This window comes from Rhipicephalus microplus, chromosome 3, assembly GCF_043290135.1.
Source record: "Rhipicephalus microplus isolate Deutch F79 chromosome 3, USDA_Rmic, whole genome shotgun sequence".
NCBI classification, from domain to species: domain Eukaryota; kingdom Metazoa; phylum Arthropoda; class Arachnida; order Ixodida; family Ixodidae; genus Rhipicephalus; species Rhipicephalus microplus.
This window is the reverse complement of record NC_134702.1, coordinates 273,697,336-273,715,521: the sequence shown is the minus strand read 5'-3', so window position 1 is coordinate 273,715,521 and position 18,186 is coordinate 273,697,336. Positions and strand designations below refer to the sequence as shown.

The 18,186-nt window shown below is 44.8% G+C and overlaps 1 protein-coding gene across 1 annotated transcript in view; it reads left to right on the top strand.

Annotated features, from left to right (window-relative positions):
• The window catches only part of LOC119159804 (4-pyridoxate dehydrogenase), a 238,775-nt gene that overhangs the window by 214,097 nt on the left and 6,492 nt on the right, over positions 1–18,186 (top strand). Inside the window, exon 10 of the mRNA XM_075891024.1 lies at positions 4,207–4,423. Within this exon, the coding sequence (XP_075747139.1) occupies positions 4,207–4,423 (217 nt within the window). The remainder of the gene's footprint in view (positions 1–4,206; positions 4,424–18,186) is intronic.

Below are 18,186 nucleotides of genomic sequence, written 5' to 3'. Positions count from 1 at the left end.
ACAACCACATGCCACAGTCATAGCGCGGTCGCGGAAGTTTTGCTAGCGTCACATACGCCAAATTTGGTATACCGTGACGTGAATAGATGACGAAGGTAAATAACACGTCCGAAGACAACAATCTTGACACGCGCGTCATGTAAAACATCACTACACTTTAGCTACGTGCAGAGCATGCTTGCGGCTGTTCTGCTAGCTCAACATATACCAAATTTGGCATCGCGTGACGTGAACAGACGACAAAGGTATATAACACGTCCAAACATAATATTATGATGTGGATGTCATGTACGGCATAATTTACGTCCACATCGTAAGGTTCTGCTGATTTTAAAGTGACATATCAGCCTTCCTCATTCGTGCTTCGCATATCATTCCCACAGTACGTGGGATTTTCCAATTCATTCCTTCCATCTGTTGGGGTCTTTTTTTTAACACGAAATTGTTTCATGCCAGGTTCCACCACGCTTCTGCCGACGTAATTCCGTCGTGAAGTTACGTTGAAGAATATATACGAAAGAATTGCAGAGAAAAAAAAAAACAGAAGGCCAGTATTCGTTGAGAGGAATTGAGCCAGCAACTTCTCAATTCAGGGTGCGCGGTGCTAACCACGACGCTAAGTAAGGTGCGTCGTTTGGAATGTTAACGGCAAGCCATTTATACACACAATACACTAGTCATGAGTCCTAGGAGCTTCGAAACGTTAGCGCGTTTTCGTTATCAATGACGAGATGAGCAGACGTGCACGCGTTGGTCGCGCTCCAAAGGTCATCGCCCCCACCAAGCGCCACTTCCACGGAACGTGGTCTTTCCTGCACTCGCTATTATAAGACTCGTAATTCGCGAGAAGACGAATGCCATTTTTCACACTTGCGCGGCCGCTTTTACGAAGGAAGCGCGGTGCAGCTGACAAACGATGCAGGAAGAATCGGGACAGTTGTTCGCGCTTCTCCTGTGTATGCCAAGGTGCACGTATCATGATTCTTTCTTTCTGTTCGAACAGCGCTCTAAGTATCGAGCTGTGGTAGCTTTTAGTCCACGCTTGTCTTTTGTATGCTTATACGTGCGTGCTTAGTGCTTCAGGTGTGCGCTGGAAGTTTCGAGCTGCTTGCCGTTGTTAACGTGACTTTGAATAACTCTTGCTGAACTGAATTACTGAATTACTCTTGCTGAGCTGAATTACTCTTGCTGAAATTATTTAGATGGTTTGCTCACTTGTTTGATCCTATGTGGCAGCAAATGTTATGTTTATCCAACTCTTATGTTTATTAAACTCATCTTGGATAAAAATGGCATGCTATTGTCAGGTTTACTTGAAGTTGCAACCTAATATGTCAAGGACAACATCCCAGAACTCATTGCAACCGTCCATATCATGTATATTGAATTGATCTAGAAGCAGCAAGGACGCCCTAAATATTAACACGCTTATTGCGCGGAGAAAGCCAGCATAAATATCCACTCGCATTCCGACAAAGAAAGGCCGCTGCACCAAGGACAACCTAGACCCGCAGGCTGTGACCTAGCTTACGTTCGATCTGTACTCAGCAAGAAGGACCTTCAAAAGTGTTGGGTGGGTTTGCAAGTTTTCTTGGAAAACGAGATCTGACATCAGCATCCGAAGTAGCTTTGACTTCAGGCATTTTACTACGAAAGCCTATTTCCGCATTGTAAATAATAAAAAAAAGTTTGAACACATAAGTTTAGCTTCTGCGTCTAAGAAAGACACACCTGCTGCGTGAAACACTGTAGTCGAAAGCTTAACATTTATCTTAACCCCAGGTAGTGATCCGATATGCATCTACGTGCAGAAGCATTTCAAGTGCGAACATATTAGACCACTGCAACCTTGAGCGCATCCATCGATCTATCTAGAGAAATAGCGATCAACAAGACGAAGAGAGCGACAGAAAATAAACTGGAGCGAGCTCTTCATATTGGAAGCGCTTCTAGCCTGACCTGTTGTAAATAAATTTATGCGTATTCCCTCACGTCTGTGTCGTTTCAGACCGTCTTCCCCGTAACAGTATTCAAATCGTCACAGCAGAAATTGCACTTGGGTTCGATAATACAGACGTCTGCGTGGTAGAGGGGACGTTACGTCTGACTATATGTTCCAATTTAAACGACAGTGTAGTAGACATTGAGGGTAAGCCCACGATGGAACACAACTGCGATACCTAAGAAAAAGCCCATCCACCATGTAACGCTGGAAAAATAGTAAAAAAAATTGAAGCATAGACTCGCTGACTGCTTCGCAAAACACCGATTCACCTGCGGGCCACGTAGCCATATTTGTTAAATCCTCTTACTCGCACATACTATTTTCGGCTTGCACAAAGTTTAAGAGGCGAACACGAGAGCACCCAGACGTAGGCAGACAAGCAGACAAACACGCAGCAAATAGATAGATAGGTAGATAGATAGATAGGTAGATAGATAGATAGATAGATGATGTATGGATAAATAGATAGATAGATAGACAGCCATACATATAGATAGATAGATAGATAGATAGATAGATAGATAGACAGATAGATAGATAGATAGATAGATAGATAGATAGATAGATAGATAGATAGATAGATAGATAGATAGATAGATAGATAGATAGATAGATAGATAGATAGATAAATAGATAGATAGAAAACCTTCTCGAAATGAGACGTGCCAGTGTGGATTTCTGCCATGTTGCTCAACTTCACGCTTTGCGAAACTCTCATAATATACATCACGTTCGTTTAAATCAAACGCCATCACAGGACAAAAAGTGTACCTGATTATATACGGTTTCCAACTACACGCCCCTATCTTAGTATCAAAGAAAATGATTTTTATTTGTATAGCAATTAGGGCTGCATTTCGCCATCAGCATTACCGTCATGTTCCGTATAAAGCGCATATCGCTAATAGACCCCCTCGCATTGCATATTCTACGCGTGGGAGAGCCTGGGCACCGAATGCGGCTGAAACTGGAATCAAACACTCCACGCGTCGTCAAGGCACACGAAGCCAAGAGGGAAGGGAGTCAACGTGTCACTCGACCACCAACTGTGAACTTGAACATAAGGGCGCGCTCGTGAATGCTGGCGCGTGTTCTGTCTCTGCAGGCATCACCAGACAGCTAGTATATATTTTTTCTTCCTGCATGTCTAATTTTCTCCCTGGAGCAGCCGTATTCAGTTAGACCAGTGTTTTGTAAACCTATGCTACACTGCATCTGAAAGAGACAGATGCCTTTCTTGGCATAAGACTGTAATTTTCTGCCATCGTATTTATGCGGCGCCCTCGAGGTAAAACTGCTATTTTTATAACACGAAAGTGTTTTATACCGGAGTCTACCAAAACTTCAGCGACCACTTTCCCTGACGGATATGACGTTCTAAACTGTATCTCAGCAGACGACAGAGAAAATGCTAGAGGAAAATTTTCCGCCCCCGCAAATGAAATTCCACGAGGCATCACGCTGAGTGGAACGACTCGCCCACGAAAGCTAAGCTAACAACGGCAACCCATTTATGCACACTATTTAGTGCTGGCGGCATGCAGAACTCGAATGAACTTGTTTTTTCTTTATAACCAGTTATATGGCACAAAGAGCGTGAAGGCTAGAAGGGCCTGCTTAAAGTGCTATTGCCCGCTTGTATAGCGACGCGCGCGAGCCCCCACCTGCACTTTGCTACACAGGAAGTCGTCGCCAGTGCGTGCGCTCGTATTTAGTGTTGGTAGCGATTTGTACGTCTCGTTGAAGTTGTTGAAGGAAGAGAGTGCATAAATGTCACTTCACTCACTTCAGTGGATGGGTTTGCTAATGGACATGTTGCTAAATAAAAAGAAGTAACAATGGCGAAAGTTGTTAGTTCGTGCTTGCCCTATGCGTGCTCTTTCCATGCGTTCGTCATGCTTCAGCAGCAGGCAGCAAGTTTTCAGCTGCTTGCCGTTCTTCGCGTGACTTACTACTTGTTGCTGTGGCAATTATTTTTAGCTCTCGTGGCGAAATATTTCACCATGAACGCTCAACTAGATCGTTGAAGCCAACTTTCACTTTCATGTTATTCCAATTCTTATGAAGAAAAAATTACCCATGCATTTGTTTTTCTATTCTTTCTAACAGTTGTTCAGAGCGTCTTGTTGGTAACCTCATCACTGTGGCTTGGAAGAAGCTAGAGTTTTCATGCAAACTGCATTAACACATCTCTGATGCAGGACTGAAAGTATGCAAGCAGATCGCTGATTCGGAAGCGTTTCGTTCTCACGGCGCCAAGTTTTGGACGGTTCCTTTCCCAGGCTGCGAACAGCACGTCCAATTCAGCGACGAGTACTGGCGCTGCCTCGCCCTGTCTTTCGCGTCAACTGCAGCCCATCCAGCAGGCACTTGCCGCATGGGCAGCGACCCGCTCGCCGTCGTCGACCCTAGACTCAGGTACTGTGCAGCATCACCCTTCCTACCCACACTTATCACACACACAAACCACCCGGCTTGCACAGAATGCGCAGCACAGTCGTGTCTAAAGCTGGAAGAGTGGCCTCTGTGGAGCTTTTTTTCAGATGCGAAGCAGCTCTTTGACTCACGTGGGTAACGCCGTACATACATGCTTTCGTACGAAAGTGTCGCAACGTGTTTCCCTCGCTGCAGGTGTTCAGCGGTGCCAAGTAGGTCACGCCATAGCTGTGCGTGGACGTCATTCTCTCCCTCGTCTGCAGCGTACTCGCCACTCGCCACTGTGCTCACACCTACCGCCTCGTCTGTTCGGCCGCAACACCGGCCACTACCACCGGTGAACTACCCACCACAATAAAGAGAACGCGCATCGATCTGGCCTTTGCCACATTCAACGTCTAATGCCTGCAGGAACCTCTCAGCGTGCACTTTACCGACCGCAAGGCATATTCAAGGTGAAATGCGAAGGCCGTGCTATATTCAAGGTGAAACGCTCGCCAGCTCCTGTCCAGTGTCTGTGTCCCCTCTGAAGAAATGACGACTACAAAGTCTTTCCAAATTCTATATTGAAACTTGCCCAAAACCCAACCCGCCTCCCGTGTCTTTGCGTTTCAAACAAACGCTTACTCGAGTAAACGGTACATTAGGTTCACTTCGAACACGTTTTTGCAGCACCCGCGTCGACGCCCGTTTCAACAGGGTCAACGGTGTGCGCATCGTTGCTGCTTCCCATCCCAGCACGTTTCCTTAGAGGAGTTGGCCCAATTGTTGTAAAGCGGCATTCCGGCAATTTTTTTTAATATTCACTGGTTTCCATAAAACTTCGAACCCTCGTTCTCGTTGGTACCGCATGGTATGTGTCAAATTATACAACCGCGAGTCATTTAGTTTCTTGAGAAAGGCATTTTATATTTGGTAGCCATTTCTGGAATCACTTTGTAAGCGAAGGCTACGCTGTGTGTGTGTGTGTGTGTGTGACGTAAATGTCTGCTCTTTTTTCAATATTCTGCTTTCCCCAGCAGAAGGATGCAGCGTGCTTTCTACTACGAGGTGACGACAACGTGAGCGGAGTTCAACTTTGTCAGCTGCACGCAGTGTGTTAGTCGTTGTTGGCGTCGGGTCTTGCATGCACAATAGTGAGGAACGAGGAGATCGCTTCAGGGCACGACAGATGCGTCACACGCCAGTGGGTCGTACTCAAAAAGAGATGCTTCCGGGCTCAGATTGTACCTGAGTTCATCGCTGAACATCTCAATGGCCAGTTCAGACGAGTTTGTACATCTTGATTTCGTGTCGGATGACATCACCGACATGCTTTTCGTGCGTCAGAAGAAGCACTAAGCTATGTTTTTAGTGACAAATACAACGTAGCCAGCCATGTCAGTCTGAAATTTGTGATGTAATCGGACACGGACTCTCTGAGGTCAACCGATATTCACAAGGATGGATGGATAGATGTATCCGGCTGTGCCCTTTAGATTGGACGGTAGATTATGCCACCTAGCCTAAAGTTAAGTAATATCACTATGTGTATAAGGATGGAATACAACTTGAGCCTTGACTGTAGCCACCAATCATTTAGCCTCCTCTTGGTTACTTCTACCCGTTTGAAGTATGTTTTGCCTTTACTATTCCAGAACCCCAATGCTTTAAAAAATTCTGCGTCATTATCTTTGACAATAAACTGGAGCCCTTTACAGAACATTATAAAATGTTCAGCCGTTTCCTCCGCCTCTTTCCACGCACTACATACCAGGCCTGTGTATTCGTATTTGTCTCGGAACGTCATAGTCCGCAATACTCCTGTTCTGGCCTTGAACAGCAGAGAACTACCACGGGAATAATCGTAGATATTTTCTTGTGCGTTATCCTGCTTGAAAGTTTGGTAAGTCTCCAGTGATGATTTCGTGAGCATTACAGTCTTCCACAAGTCCCTCTTTGTTGCCTTCACCTTTTTCTTAAACGATGTTTTCTTTTGGCTTGGTATTCCGCTGCTATCTAAATACTTGCTTGACAATTTCCGAGTTCGCTTCCTCCTTTTAGTATCAACATTCTTCATGTACAAGTAGCTGAAAACTCTTCTAGCTGAACGCTCTTCTCTCATTTTGTCAAACGCTCCTCAAATTTTATCTTGCTGCTAGCTTCCCTGTACTTAAAGGATGTCCATCCCATGTCACACTGTACCCCCTGATTCGGAGTATTCCCGTGTGCTCCCAAAGCAAGTCTACCTATGCCACGTTGTTTCATTTGAAATCTTGCTTGAACCTCTGATTTCATGTACAAGACCACATTACCGAACGTCAAAATCAGGACCATGACATCTTTCCAAATCCCGCTAAAAACGTCCTGCCAATTGTAGTTCCACAGTGCCTTATTTTTTTTACAGATGCATTCCTGGTACCCTTAGTTATTACGTATCTATCGTGTTTCCTTAGGTACTTAGCCTCGCTATTTTTTTATACGACCAAATATTTGTATTTATCCACTATTTCTTGCGTGACTTACTGTATCCTATGCTCACTGCCTTTGTTATCATTCAATTTTATGATTGCCAACTTTTGCCTGCTGAACTTCAAATTTAACCTATCTACCTCATTACCGAAGATGTCTATCAATTCCAGGTGACCTTTTTTGTTGTCGGCGATTAATACTATATCATCTGCATACATCAGTGCTTCAATGACTGTTCAATGTGTTTTCCTTGCTCGGTAAAAGAGAGGATGAAGCCGAGTCGACTCCTCTCTAACTTGGCTTCTAGTCCTTGTAGATACAGCATGAATAACAACGGTGACAAGGGACATCCCTGTCGAAGCCCGCGTTGTATTACAATAGGTCAAGATACCTGTTCTTCCCATTTGATAACAACTTTGTTGCTTTTATAGATATCATTTAGAAGACAAGTTATATCATTTAGAAGACAAATTTTCTACATTTAGTGTGTATAGTATTCTGCACCAGGCTTCTTGAATCAAATTATCGTAAGCTCTCTTGATATCTAGAAATGCCAGCCATAGGGGCCTGTGTTCTTTTTGCGCTAGTTTAACACGCTGCATAATTAAAAACAGATGATCCGCCAAGCTCCTTCGTTTGCAGAACCCATTTTGTAGCTCTCCTAACACACCCTCAATCTCCACCCATGTTTGTTGTCTTTCTTTTATTATCTGCTTCACCAGGCTGTAAACTACTAATGTCACTGTTAGAGAACGAGAGTTGTTTACATCGGCTTTTTAGATCTTTTCTTTTTTAGATCATGCTCATCCTGCTTAGTTTCTACCGATTGGAGCCTTCACCACACATGATTGCTTTGTTCGCTGCCTCTCTTAATGTTTCCTTTAAGTTTGGTCCTAGATTCCTTGATGGCTTAATTGGGATACCATCATATTTTGTTGATGTGCTATCAGGAATCCTTTTCTCTGCCCTTTCCCCCTCTCGTAGTCCCAGTGGAGCCATTGCGCTATTTAGTCCACGCTCATCTGGTATGATGTATCCAGCGCTTTTTTGGTGTTTAATTTTTGACCATTGTTTTTATATATTCCATTGTCTCCTTCCTTTCTAGTCTGCGCCTTGACCTGTAGGTATAAACCTCTGTTCCATAATTGTCTTATTACTCAGAGAATTGAGATGGTTCCAAAACTTTGCAGCTGCCTTTATACCATTTTTGCTTACTTCCACCATCTATTAGACCCCCTTTCTTATAATCCTTTCACTGATCACAGCGGACACTTGCCGTCTGCAGCTCGAAAAGTTATCGCATTTTCTTTTGACATCATGTTCCGGTTCATCCCTCTGTTTAGCATACCTGTTTTTCCTGGAGGCTCCATGGCGTCTTACTATGGCTCTGTTCACTTCCTCAACCCACCAGCTCTTGGGTTTGTGTCTCAATTTTCCGGTTCATTTGGCTCTTACCTTAGCAACCTCTAATTCAAACAATTGGGATAGATTTGCTTGCGTCCCCTCTCTTTGAGTACTTTCGGTGATTATTTTCTCAATCTCCTAAGTTGCTATTTATAATGGCCTCTCTGAATAAGTATTACCGTGCGGTTGCTCACGATGCCCCCTTTTCATTTTCATTTCTCTTCCAAAACTCAGCTTGATATATTTGTGATCACTACCTAAGCTTCTGGATCCATATTCATTTATGTTCATCACCCTTAGCCAATCATACATCCAATGTGACAATATTGCGTAATCTATCGTCGACTGCAGCCTTCCCGCCTCCCGTGTTATCTGCTCTTCGCATTTGTCGGTGCTGTTGCAAATGATTGAATCATGTCTTTTACACGTATCCAATAGCATTATGCCTGTTTGGTCAGTATATCTATTCATATCTTCTGTGTGCGCATTCATATCTTCTAACATAATTATTCCGGGCTCTTCTCTAAGTTCGTCAATGTCATGTTCTACGCACTGTACTATTTCTTGGTATTCCTCTCTGGCTTTTGCCCCTGTTCACAATTATACAAAACCCAGAAACGTCATCTCCCCTGCCACTTTCTCTTCAGCCGTAAATGTTCCCTGCACTACTGCTTGACCCTTTGCCAGTCTGTACTTTTATGAATCAATGTCCCGATACCACTCCCCTTTCTGCAGCCTTCTCTTCTATTACAATATTCCCATGCCTAGTCCAGATTGTTAGGTGGTTGTTCTGTGTCCTTGAGATGAGTTTCTGTAAACCCATATACCATCAGCTTCTCCTCCCTTAGCAGTTCTTCTATCTCTCCCCACTTCAGCCTATTCCTGCCACCCTTCATGTTAATATATCCTACGTCTGAATTAGCTCGGCCCTCGTGCCTACGTCGATTTCTGTCCCGGTCTCTACGTGTCTTATATATTCGTGCCACTTTGGCATCGTATCTGTTCATACAACCTGTCAAAGAGTCTCCCTGGTTGTTTTCTTCGTTACATGCGATCCTGCACCCCGAAGGGCCCGCGTGCCCACCAAAAAAGCTACTGCGCGTCCTGCAAGTCGCCAACCCACCACATGATCTAGCCTCACATCGAAGTGAATTTTGTCTCGTTGAACATCACCCCAAGTATGCACCTCTCTGATTATTTCCACTACCTCAAAGCCTTTATCTCGACTCATCTGCCATATCTGTTCGTTTGCGTTCATAACTGCTCTTTGCAGGTTGCCGTCACGCACTGGTACCTCCGGTAACGTACATATCACTACCTGTACCTGGGGGGAAACAGTGCGCATGTTATTGACCCCTTTCGCCCTTGTGGTCACTAGTCCTACTGAATCTCCATTTAACACATCGTTTGAACCGCCCGCAGTTATTATGATGTTTCGTCCATTAGCTTTAGTTGTGAGTTTTGCACTGCTTTCCTCATGACAGCTTCCAGCTTACGTCCTGAGAACTTCCCTACTGAAAACCTCTTGTCACCTCTTACCCTCTCTTTGATTGCTTCTACGCATTGATTTCTATGTGAGACCCTGGCGATTATCACTGGCTGTGACTTTTAGTTAGAGTGTACTGCACCTGGAGGTTACTTGTACCTGTGACGCTGGCTGCTTTGTCCCCTCCCACTACTAATTCGCTGAAGCTGGGTATTACCATCATTGAACTGGCTGAACATGTTTTTATCCGAACCAGTTTTCTGTTTCTTCTCCCCCTTCTGGGTGCCCGTGCTTTACTGTTCTCTCCTTCGGCCGCTCCTTCATTCACCTTTGCTAGTGCCTCCTCGGCGTACCTAAGCTTTTCTCCCATAGCCCTCGCTTTTTCTTGCTCTGTCGCCAACGCAGCCTTTAGCTCGGTGATTCTCATCAGCAGTTCACTCAGTGCTATTGTCAATTTTCTCATTTTTTCCTCAACCTCACACTGCCTGCACTTCGCGTCCACATTCTATGCATTGGCGTCAGCACTAGTCTTCATTTTCAAAGCCACCCCGCACCCTGAATATTTTAGTCTTTTTATTTGCCTTTTTCACAATCATTGTCCTTATGAATTGTCCCACTCGATAATTACAAAACACGGGGGACGACGAACCCTGCAATAAGCAAAAAAAGGCTAATTTACTACAAAAGTTTGCGCGTTCAGAGCACGTGCACCTCCACCACGAGTTGACAGGAGAAAAAAAACAAACGCAACGGAGGATAGAACAGCTCCCTCTTTCAGTTGCTGTTTTTACTCATCATTCAGTGCTTAAATACAATTCATGTGTGGGCGAAATGAATGACCCTAGTTGTTGCAGGACTTTCAATGCAATATGGAATCCGCATTATCTCCGCATGCCTTTTATGTGGCTATAGAGCACCATGATAAGGAAAAACAAGAGAGAGAAAGAGAGAGAGACACACACACAGCACTAACTTGCAACTAATATTTATTTGCGATCACACATGCTATTTATGCAACAGTTGGCCAATAAAACCTGCAAAAGATTAGGTTAAGATACAGCACAGCTCATGCACGCGTCATCACCGATTGCGACAAATGGACTCGCCAACGTCAAAGTGATGATTCTAGATACTTCTTTTCATTAGCTGACAATATTCTTCTAGTTTTCGCTGTGACTGTGCTCGGCCTTCCAAGCAGGCATGGCATTTTTTTTCTTCCTTGTCCAGTTTTCTTGTCTTTCTTGCGCTTTCTACTTTTCTTCAAGTTTTTTTTTCATTCCTGCCCCGTTAGATTTCACATTTGCTGTCTTTTTTGGTACATGGTTTTGCCTGCGTTTTGCTCCTCATGATACTAACCACCACCAACTCACTCAAATAAAAATAGGAAAAAGACTCCCTCGCGTGAGAGCACGCTCCACATGTAGTGTTACGTCAAGCGACTATGACAGCATACGCCAGCTTGCGCCCCTAAAATCACTCGTGGAACGCATCGTTTCGCCGCGAAGCCGAAGCAGTAAATGTGAGAGCAACAATTTGCACAATGTCTCGCAAAGAACGGGAAGCATCTAAAAAGATACCTCGACTGTTTAATCACAAATGACGCACAAAACGAACAGGACGAGTTCGAAGTAATAACGGTTACAGCTCAACACTTTCAGCCGGTTCCTCTAACATCAAAAATGGACGCACGAAAGGGACGCACCAGTACGTACAGGATGTGCATAAACTAGGTGCCACAGCTGTTACTTTTACTAATCCCTGCTTTGAATCTTCTGGCTCGCTCCTTTTTCAAACGTGACTATTTTAATGAGCGAAGGTACCAATGTACAGCGCATACGTGCGACGAAAAAGGTGGTGAATGCAAAAGGTCATTTATAAGCGCCTTCCCTCAAGTTATAAGCTGATGAGCGCGGGCGATCATTGTCATGTCTTATGTGTCAAATCAGAAGTCATACGTTCATCTCTGCTCCAGCGTGACGACTTTTGGAAAGGTAATTGACGGCTCTCAGCGTGCTCTTCATATTTGGATGGTGGCATAAGTGCCACCAGGCGCAATGAAAAGAAATAGGAAATTTGAATAAACATATTTCACTGTCGAAAAAAGCATAGGTTGAAGACCTATTTGCCGTCCTTGCGGAAGAACGGCCTTATTTTTGCACCGCTCATCTTTTCCCTCTTTTCTTGTTCTCTTTGGTCTCTTATTCATGTCGATCAAGGTTGTGTCAAAAGTTTTATTGTTGTCCATAAAACCACAATCACCACGTAGACTCCTCCCAATGTATACCTGGGTGGATATCTCCACATTCAGTCAGACCCTGCACACTCTGTCGCACGCCAAACAAATTGTGGCATGCGCGTGTGCTTTTTTATGGTGTTTTATTTAAAGAGCATTTTTTCTCAGCTGCCTTTTGGGCAATAATAGAAGCATATTGCCACGATGAGTGGTGTCGAGACAATATGAAAAGTGGAGAGTGTCGAGTGGTGCATTTACTGGGGGAGTCATCACCTGACCACCAGCACTCCTTGTGTGCGGTCCTGTACATGGTGTCTTGACCTTTCTAGGGCGGTCGGCGAGTTTTTGTCGCATAATTGAGAAGTCGGTGCCAGTGTCAACGAATGCTGTAACGTGATAACCGCCAATGAGAACGCTAAAATCGGCACGTACAACTTAATCGGCATTAGTATTCTTCGTCGTATTCGTCTTCGTTGTCGTCATACCTTCTTGCGATGATAGGGGGAACTTTTCAGTGTCTCGAAGATTGGCAACCTTCCCCCCCCCCCCCGAGGTCGCAGCAGTTAGATTTCCCTGCGTGGGCTAGGTGAACGGCCTCTGGTGACATCCGCGTAGCTCTGAGGGAAGTCACGGTGACGCGCAGAGGATAGATATCGCCAGCGACAAGGTGGAGTTGCTTGGCCTGGCGACAGTTGATCGGCATCGTAGCCACAAAAGAAGCTGGACGAGAAAACTTCCCGAATCCGGAATTGCCATGACGGCAATGGCGGGCAATGTGACCGGGTTCTCCGCAGCGGAAGCAAATAGGTCGACGGTCAGCCATGCGCCATAAGTCTGTTCGGTGAACTGGTGGTCGTCTCATATAATCCCGTTGCCAGCAAGGTATGACAGCGGGTCGTGTCTGGAAGGGCTTCGCCACAAATGACGGTGATGGACGACGGACCACATCACCGTAGCTCGCTGAATGTGGCTCAGGACTCAGTGCGGGTGGTGTTCGGCTTGCCTCAACTCCTGGCGGACGAACACATGCGACAGGCATTTGGGTAGGTAGAACGCAGAGGGCCCGAAGTTGCTCACGCAGTATTTACCTAATCATTTATCGCAGGAAACTTTCGCATATGGCAGTTTTCTGAGCCGCAGCACTTACTGCCGTGTGGTTTGGCAGGCGGTCAAAGTGTCGGCATCTTTGTTGCAGTGCGCGCTCGATGACAGTTGCCTCTCTTATGAATTCATCTACTGTTGTAGGTGGATTTCGTACGAGGCCCGCAAACACTGCTTCCTTAACACCCTGCATTAGGTGACGCATCTTCTTCGCCTCGAGAATGTCAGGGTGAGCTCATTGGAATAGACGGATCATATCCTCTGCGTACATGGCGGCTGTTTCATTGGGTTTTTGCACTCGGACCTCCATCAGTTTCTGTGCGCGCTCCCGTCAGTCCGAGTTCAAAAATATAGGGAGGAGCTTTCGACGGGTATCTTCTCAAGATTGTAATGTAGCCTCGCGGTTCTCGTACAACGTGCGAGCGCTATCTTCCAGTGCGAAATATGCACGACCAAGTTTGTGCTGTTCGCTCCAGTGGCTGGATACAGTGACCTGTGCGAACTGCTCGAGCCAGTCCTCGACATCCTCGTCCTTTTCCACACGGAAAACTTCAGGAACACGAGGATGTTCAAGAGTCACATGCGAGGGAAGACTGGTCTGCGATGGCAGGATAAGCGTGGACGTTGTAGGAGCTGCCATGCTGGAAAGAGGCGGAGCAGGTGCGGACTCCAAACTTAGGCCTAGTAAGCGCCGACTGAATCGGTGCGCCGGAGTCGTCACGAGGGGCTGAGTCTCTGGACTAGGTGAACGGGTCCGAACAAGGTTGTCCTGCATCAGGTTGTAGGCTCCAGCACCCCCACCAATGTCACGACGTAAACACAGAGGTCTTGCTGCAGAGATTGAGACACCAGAAGAAGGTCGGCCTTTTTAAATAGAACGTGCAAGAGGGTTCTTGTTTTTCATCCATTTCATAGTCCTCTATGGCACATGCACAACTGCCATCGTTTTCTTGAGCAAGCACGTGACAATATATATGACTTTTTATACATTGTTAATTTCACGGCGTAGGGGCGCGGCTAAAGTTGCGTCGTGGGCACCCTAGCATACGGTTGCTATTGTTAATAACATAGTTTCAACTCATTTCATTTCATTTCCTTTTATTTTCAATTCCGAAATGATAGATAAAAAACTGTTTGGACCCATAGCCAAAGGCTAATATGCTGAATAGTTAATATGATGCTTCCAGTTCAAGTCAGATGTTATATGTATCCCCAAGTATTTATACGAAGTTACAGACTCTAGAACAGCGTCATTGAAGATGTAGTAAGCAGGGGGTCCGGCACTTCGTGAGAAACGTAACACTTTACATTTGTTAGTGTTAAAGTCCATGTGCCAAGTTCTACACCAGCTGGAAATATTATTAATGTCACTTTGCAAAGAGCTAGCGTCAGAGTTAGATGAAATTTCTCGGTAAACAACGCAGTGTTCTGCGAAAAGGTGAATCGAAGAAGTTACTACATCGGGTAAATCGTTAATATAAATAAGGAATAGTAAAAGGTTCAACACATAGCCTGGGGCACACCAGAATTAACAGGAGAAGAGGGTGAGCTGTAGTTGTTAGCAACAATGAATTGTTAGTGATTTTTTAGGAAAAACTGGATCCATGCAAGAATGCCGCCATCAATAATAAGGATCCTAAGCTTGTATAGTAGTAGGTTATGAATAATCATGTCAAAAGCCTTCGAAAAATCTAAAAAATTGCAGTCGACCAGTGAACCCCGATCTAGAATGATATGTAACGAATGGGTAAAACAAAGCAACTGCGTTTCACATGAGAATGACTTCCTAAATCTATGCTGTGACGTGCTAAAGAACGAATTTGGTTCTAAAAAGGTGACCAAGTTAGAGAAGATTATGTGGTCTAAAAGTTCGCGTGGTATAGAAGTAAGTGAAATAGGTCGGTAATTAGTGACAAAATGCTTGTTTCCTGACTTGTGTAGCGGAACCACCTTTGCTTCTTTCCAAACAAGTGGCACCACACCTTCAATCAAAGACTGTTGGAATATTTTACACAGGAACATAGATGAGGCTTGTTTAGTTTCGTGAAGGATTCTTGCGTTTATATTGTCAACACCACAAGCAGAGGACACTCTGAGTGATTCAATTACTTTTACAATTCCATGGGCCTCAGTCACTATAACAGACATTGATGGATAATTGTGCGCTGGTGAAGAGATGGTAGCAGAAGCGGACGATGCTGAAAGTTGCGGACAAAATTTTTGTTCAGACGTGCTGCATACATCTCGGAAGACACGGGAAGGCCGTCTGAGTCAACAAGTACTATTTCATTATTGTTGGTATTTGTAATCGTTTTTCAAAACTTTCTAAGGTTGCTAAGAAGCAGTGATGTCAGAGCGTTAGAGATAAATTTAGCCTTAAGATCCGAAACTGCTGACGAGTAAACTCACGCAGCACTCTCGTTGGTGCGCCAGCGTTCCTCCGTACTCTGGAGTTTCGCAGCACGAAATAAGTGTTTCTTTTTGTTAGAAAGTCGCTTTAAGTATGTATTGTGCCAAGGTGAGCAAGAGCTCTTAGGTATAGACTTTAAGGGAAGAAAGGTGCGAGTAAGTTCGTAGATTTTGTTACCAAACAGATCCCAGTTTTCCCGCACGGTTCTATTATCAAAGTGATGTAGATAAGCGTCGTAAAATAGAGAGAGTTCGTGGTTCATTGCCTCAGAGTTTGCTGCATTGTAGGTATAGATTACCTTGCGTTTTTTTAGTAGCAGTTGGCATGCTGTTGCATAAGTAAAAATGTAGCAGACAGTGATTGTAATTATTAAGTCAAGATTGTGCGATGAAGAACTGCTGACGCGAGTTGAGTTATTCACCGTCTGCGTAAAATTAAACAGGTTGGAAGTATCAAGAAAGCATTGGCCATTTGAAGAAAATGGTAAGACTTCTGGTAACGATGGCGCGCACATAATGGTAGGTTAGTTAAAGTCACTGAGATAGTTATCGAAGAAGATGGGTACTGCACTGCAATTTCATTAATGTCATCGCGAAACTCCTGAACAAAGCTGATGTCTGTATCTGGAGGGCGGTAACAGACGCCAAGAACAAGCGTTTTATTATTCACAACCACCCCGCACAATATCACTTCCAATGTAGACGTCACGTTTATAAGAAAGGACTTGAAACACTTTGAAGTGGCAAGCAAAGCACCACTACCTTGTCTTCTATCTCTATCGCGGCGTTAAATGTTCAACGATTTAGAAATATCAAAAATTTCGTTATTGCAAGCATGAGCATTCAACCAACTCTTGGTCGCGACAATCACGTCGGCTTCACAAGAATCGATAATAGCGTCAAAAGCAGCACGCTTTCCCATTATAATACGAATGTTCGTGTAGAGAACCAAAATAGGATGTAATACAATACTGCCACATCTCTTTGCTGATTATGATGAGGAGGGGTTAGGTGTCTGCGCATGTGACAAAAGTGCGGTATCAGGCAATGAATGTGCGCGAAAGTCATGGCTGTGATCGGAAGTCCAGCGCGCCCCTTTTCGATGCAGAATTCGCTACCATTACTGCGAGAATGCGCAGTAGTCTCATGAACAATGCCCGCGGAAGCATCATAAGAATAGTTTGTGTGGTTAACAACGAGCTTGTAACGAAGCTGAAAAGCGGGTCGGCCAGGCAATGATTTTGGAAAATTGTGCAGCATCTTGCGCGCTGTTCATGTAGCCTGACAGCAGTCCTTAGATACAGAGACGTTATGACTTCTCAACTTAGATCGACGTGCCAGGAACAGTTCTTTTGTTTTAAGGCTTACAAATTTTACTATCACTGGTCGAGTTTTCTCACGTATGTATGGACCACCTAAACGATGGGCCTTTTCTACTGCATTCGGGTCAAACTCGGCGCCTAGGCTACATGAGAGCAAGTTAGTAAGTGCCTCTTCAGTAGCTTGCCAGGTCTCATTTTTATCGGGCATACCAAAAAACACTAAGTTGCACCTTCGGGCTCTGTCCGCGAGGTCGTTTAGGCGGGACACCAACGCGTATTTGTTTGACTGATGCTGCCGATAGCTTCATTCGTTACTTGCGATTCCTTCTCAATGTCAGCAACCGAGTTATTCCACAGTTCAACCGTCGAAAGCCGCCTTGCAATCTTGCATAATTTGCTCGCCACAAGTTGCTGGTTGGCTTTCACCTCGTCGATCACGTTTGCCAAATTGGACTGCTCAATGGCGATGAATCACAGCGGGCACTCAGAAAGCATTGCCATGGTTTCTTTATGACGCGCATCAGAAGAAGCTGTGGTGTTCTCGACGTCATCTAGTGGCCAAGGGGTCTTTTTTGGAGGCCCTGTGTTTGCTTCAACGTCACCGCAACACATGAGTAGCGAGCAAAGGGCGTCAGTACACTCTCGCGACAAGACGTACAACACCTGTGGGCGTGGAATCAGCAGTAAAAAACGGTTTCTTTTCTTCTTAGCATATAAAGAATAGGTTTCACCAAGCTTTATAACGTGAAAGTGAAGCTCGTAAGCCATTGCCACAGTTGTGCTGCCTCCACGCCAACTAAACCACTGACATTCGCTGTTGCCACTTTTGTTGTTTATAAAACGATGTCCCTGACAATGACAATGTCCCGAATGGCCTGGGAGGCTCAGGTGTGTCGGCGCAAGCACTCGGATCCGTAGAAAAGCCGCAGTTTTCTGGAAACTACAGCTGTTTGGCAGGGGTGTCAGCCGGCCTTCCGGAGTGAACCATAAGCGGCAGCCAGACCAAGACGACCTGTATTATGTGAAAGCGAAGCTCGTAAGCCATTGCCTGTATAAAACACTAGTTCGTCTAAAACTCGAATATTCAGGCTCTATTTGGGACCCTTTTCAACTGAACTAAACTCACTCGCTTGAAATGGTACAGAATAACGCAGCACGCTTCATTCTATCTAACTACCATCGTACTAGTAGTGTTACGTCAAAGAAACACATCATTTCGCTACAGTCACTTGAATCACGTCGCAAAGCAACTCGTCTGATACTTTTTCTCAAGATATTCAATCATCCACTTTTAAAAGCTCAGTTCATTACCACTCCACCCTACTACTCAGCCCGTTTA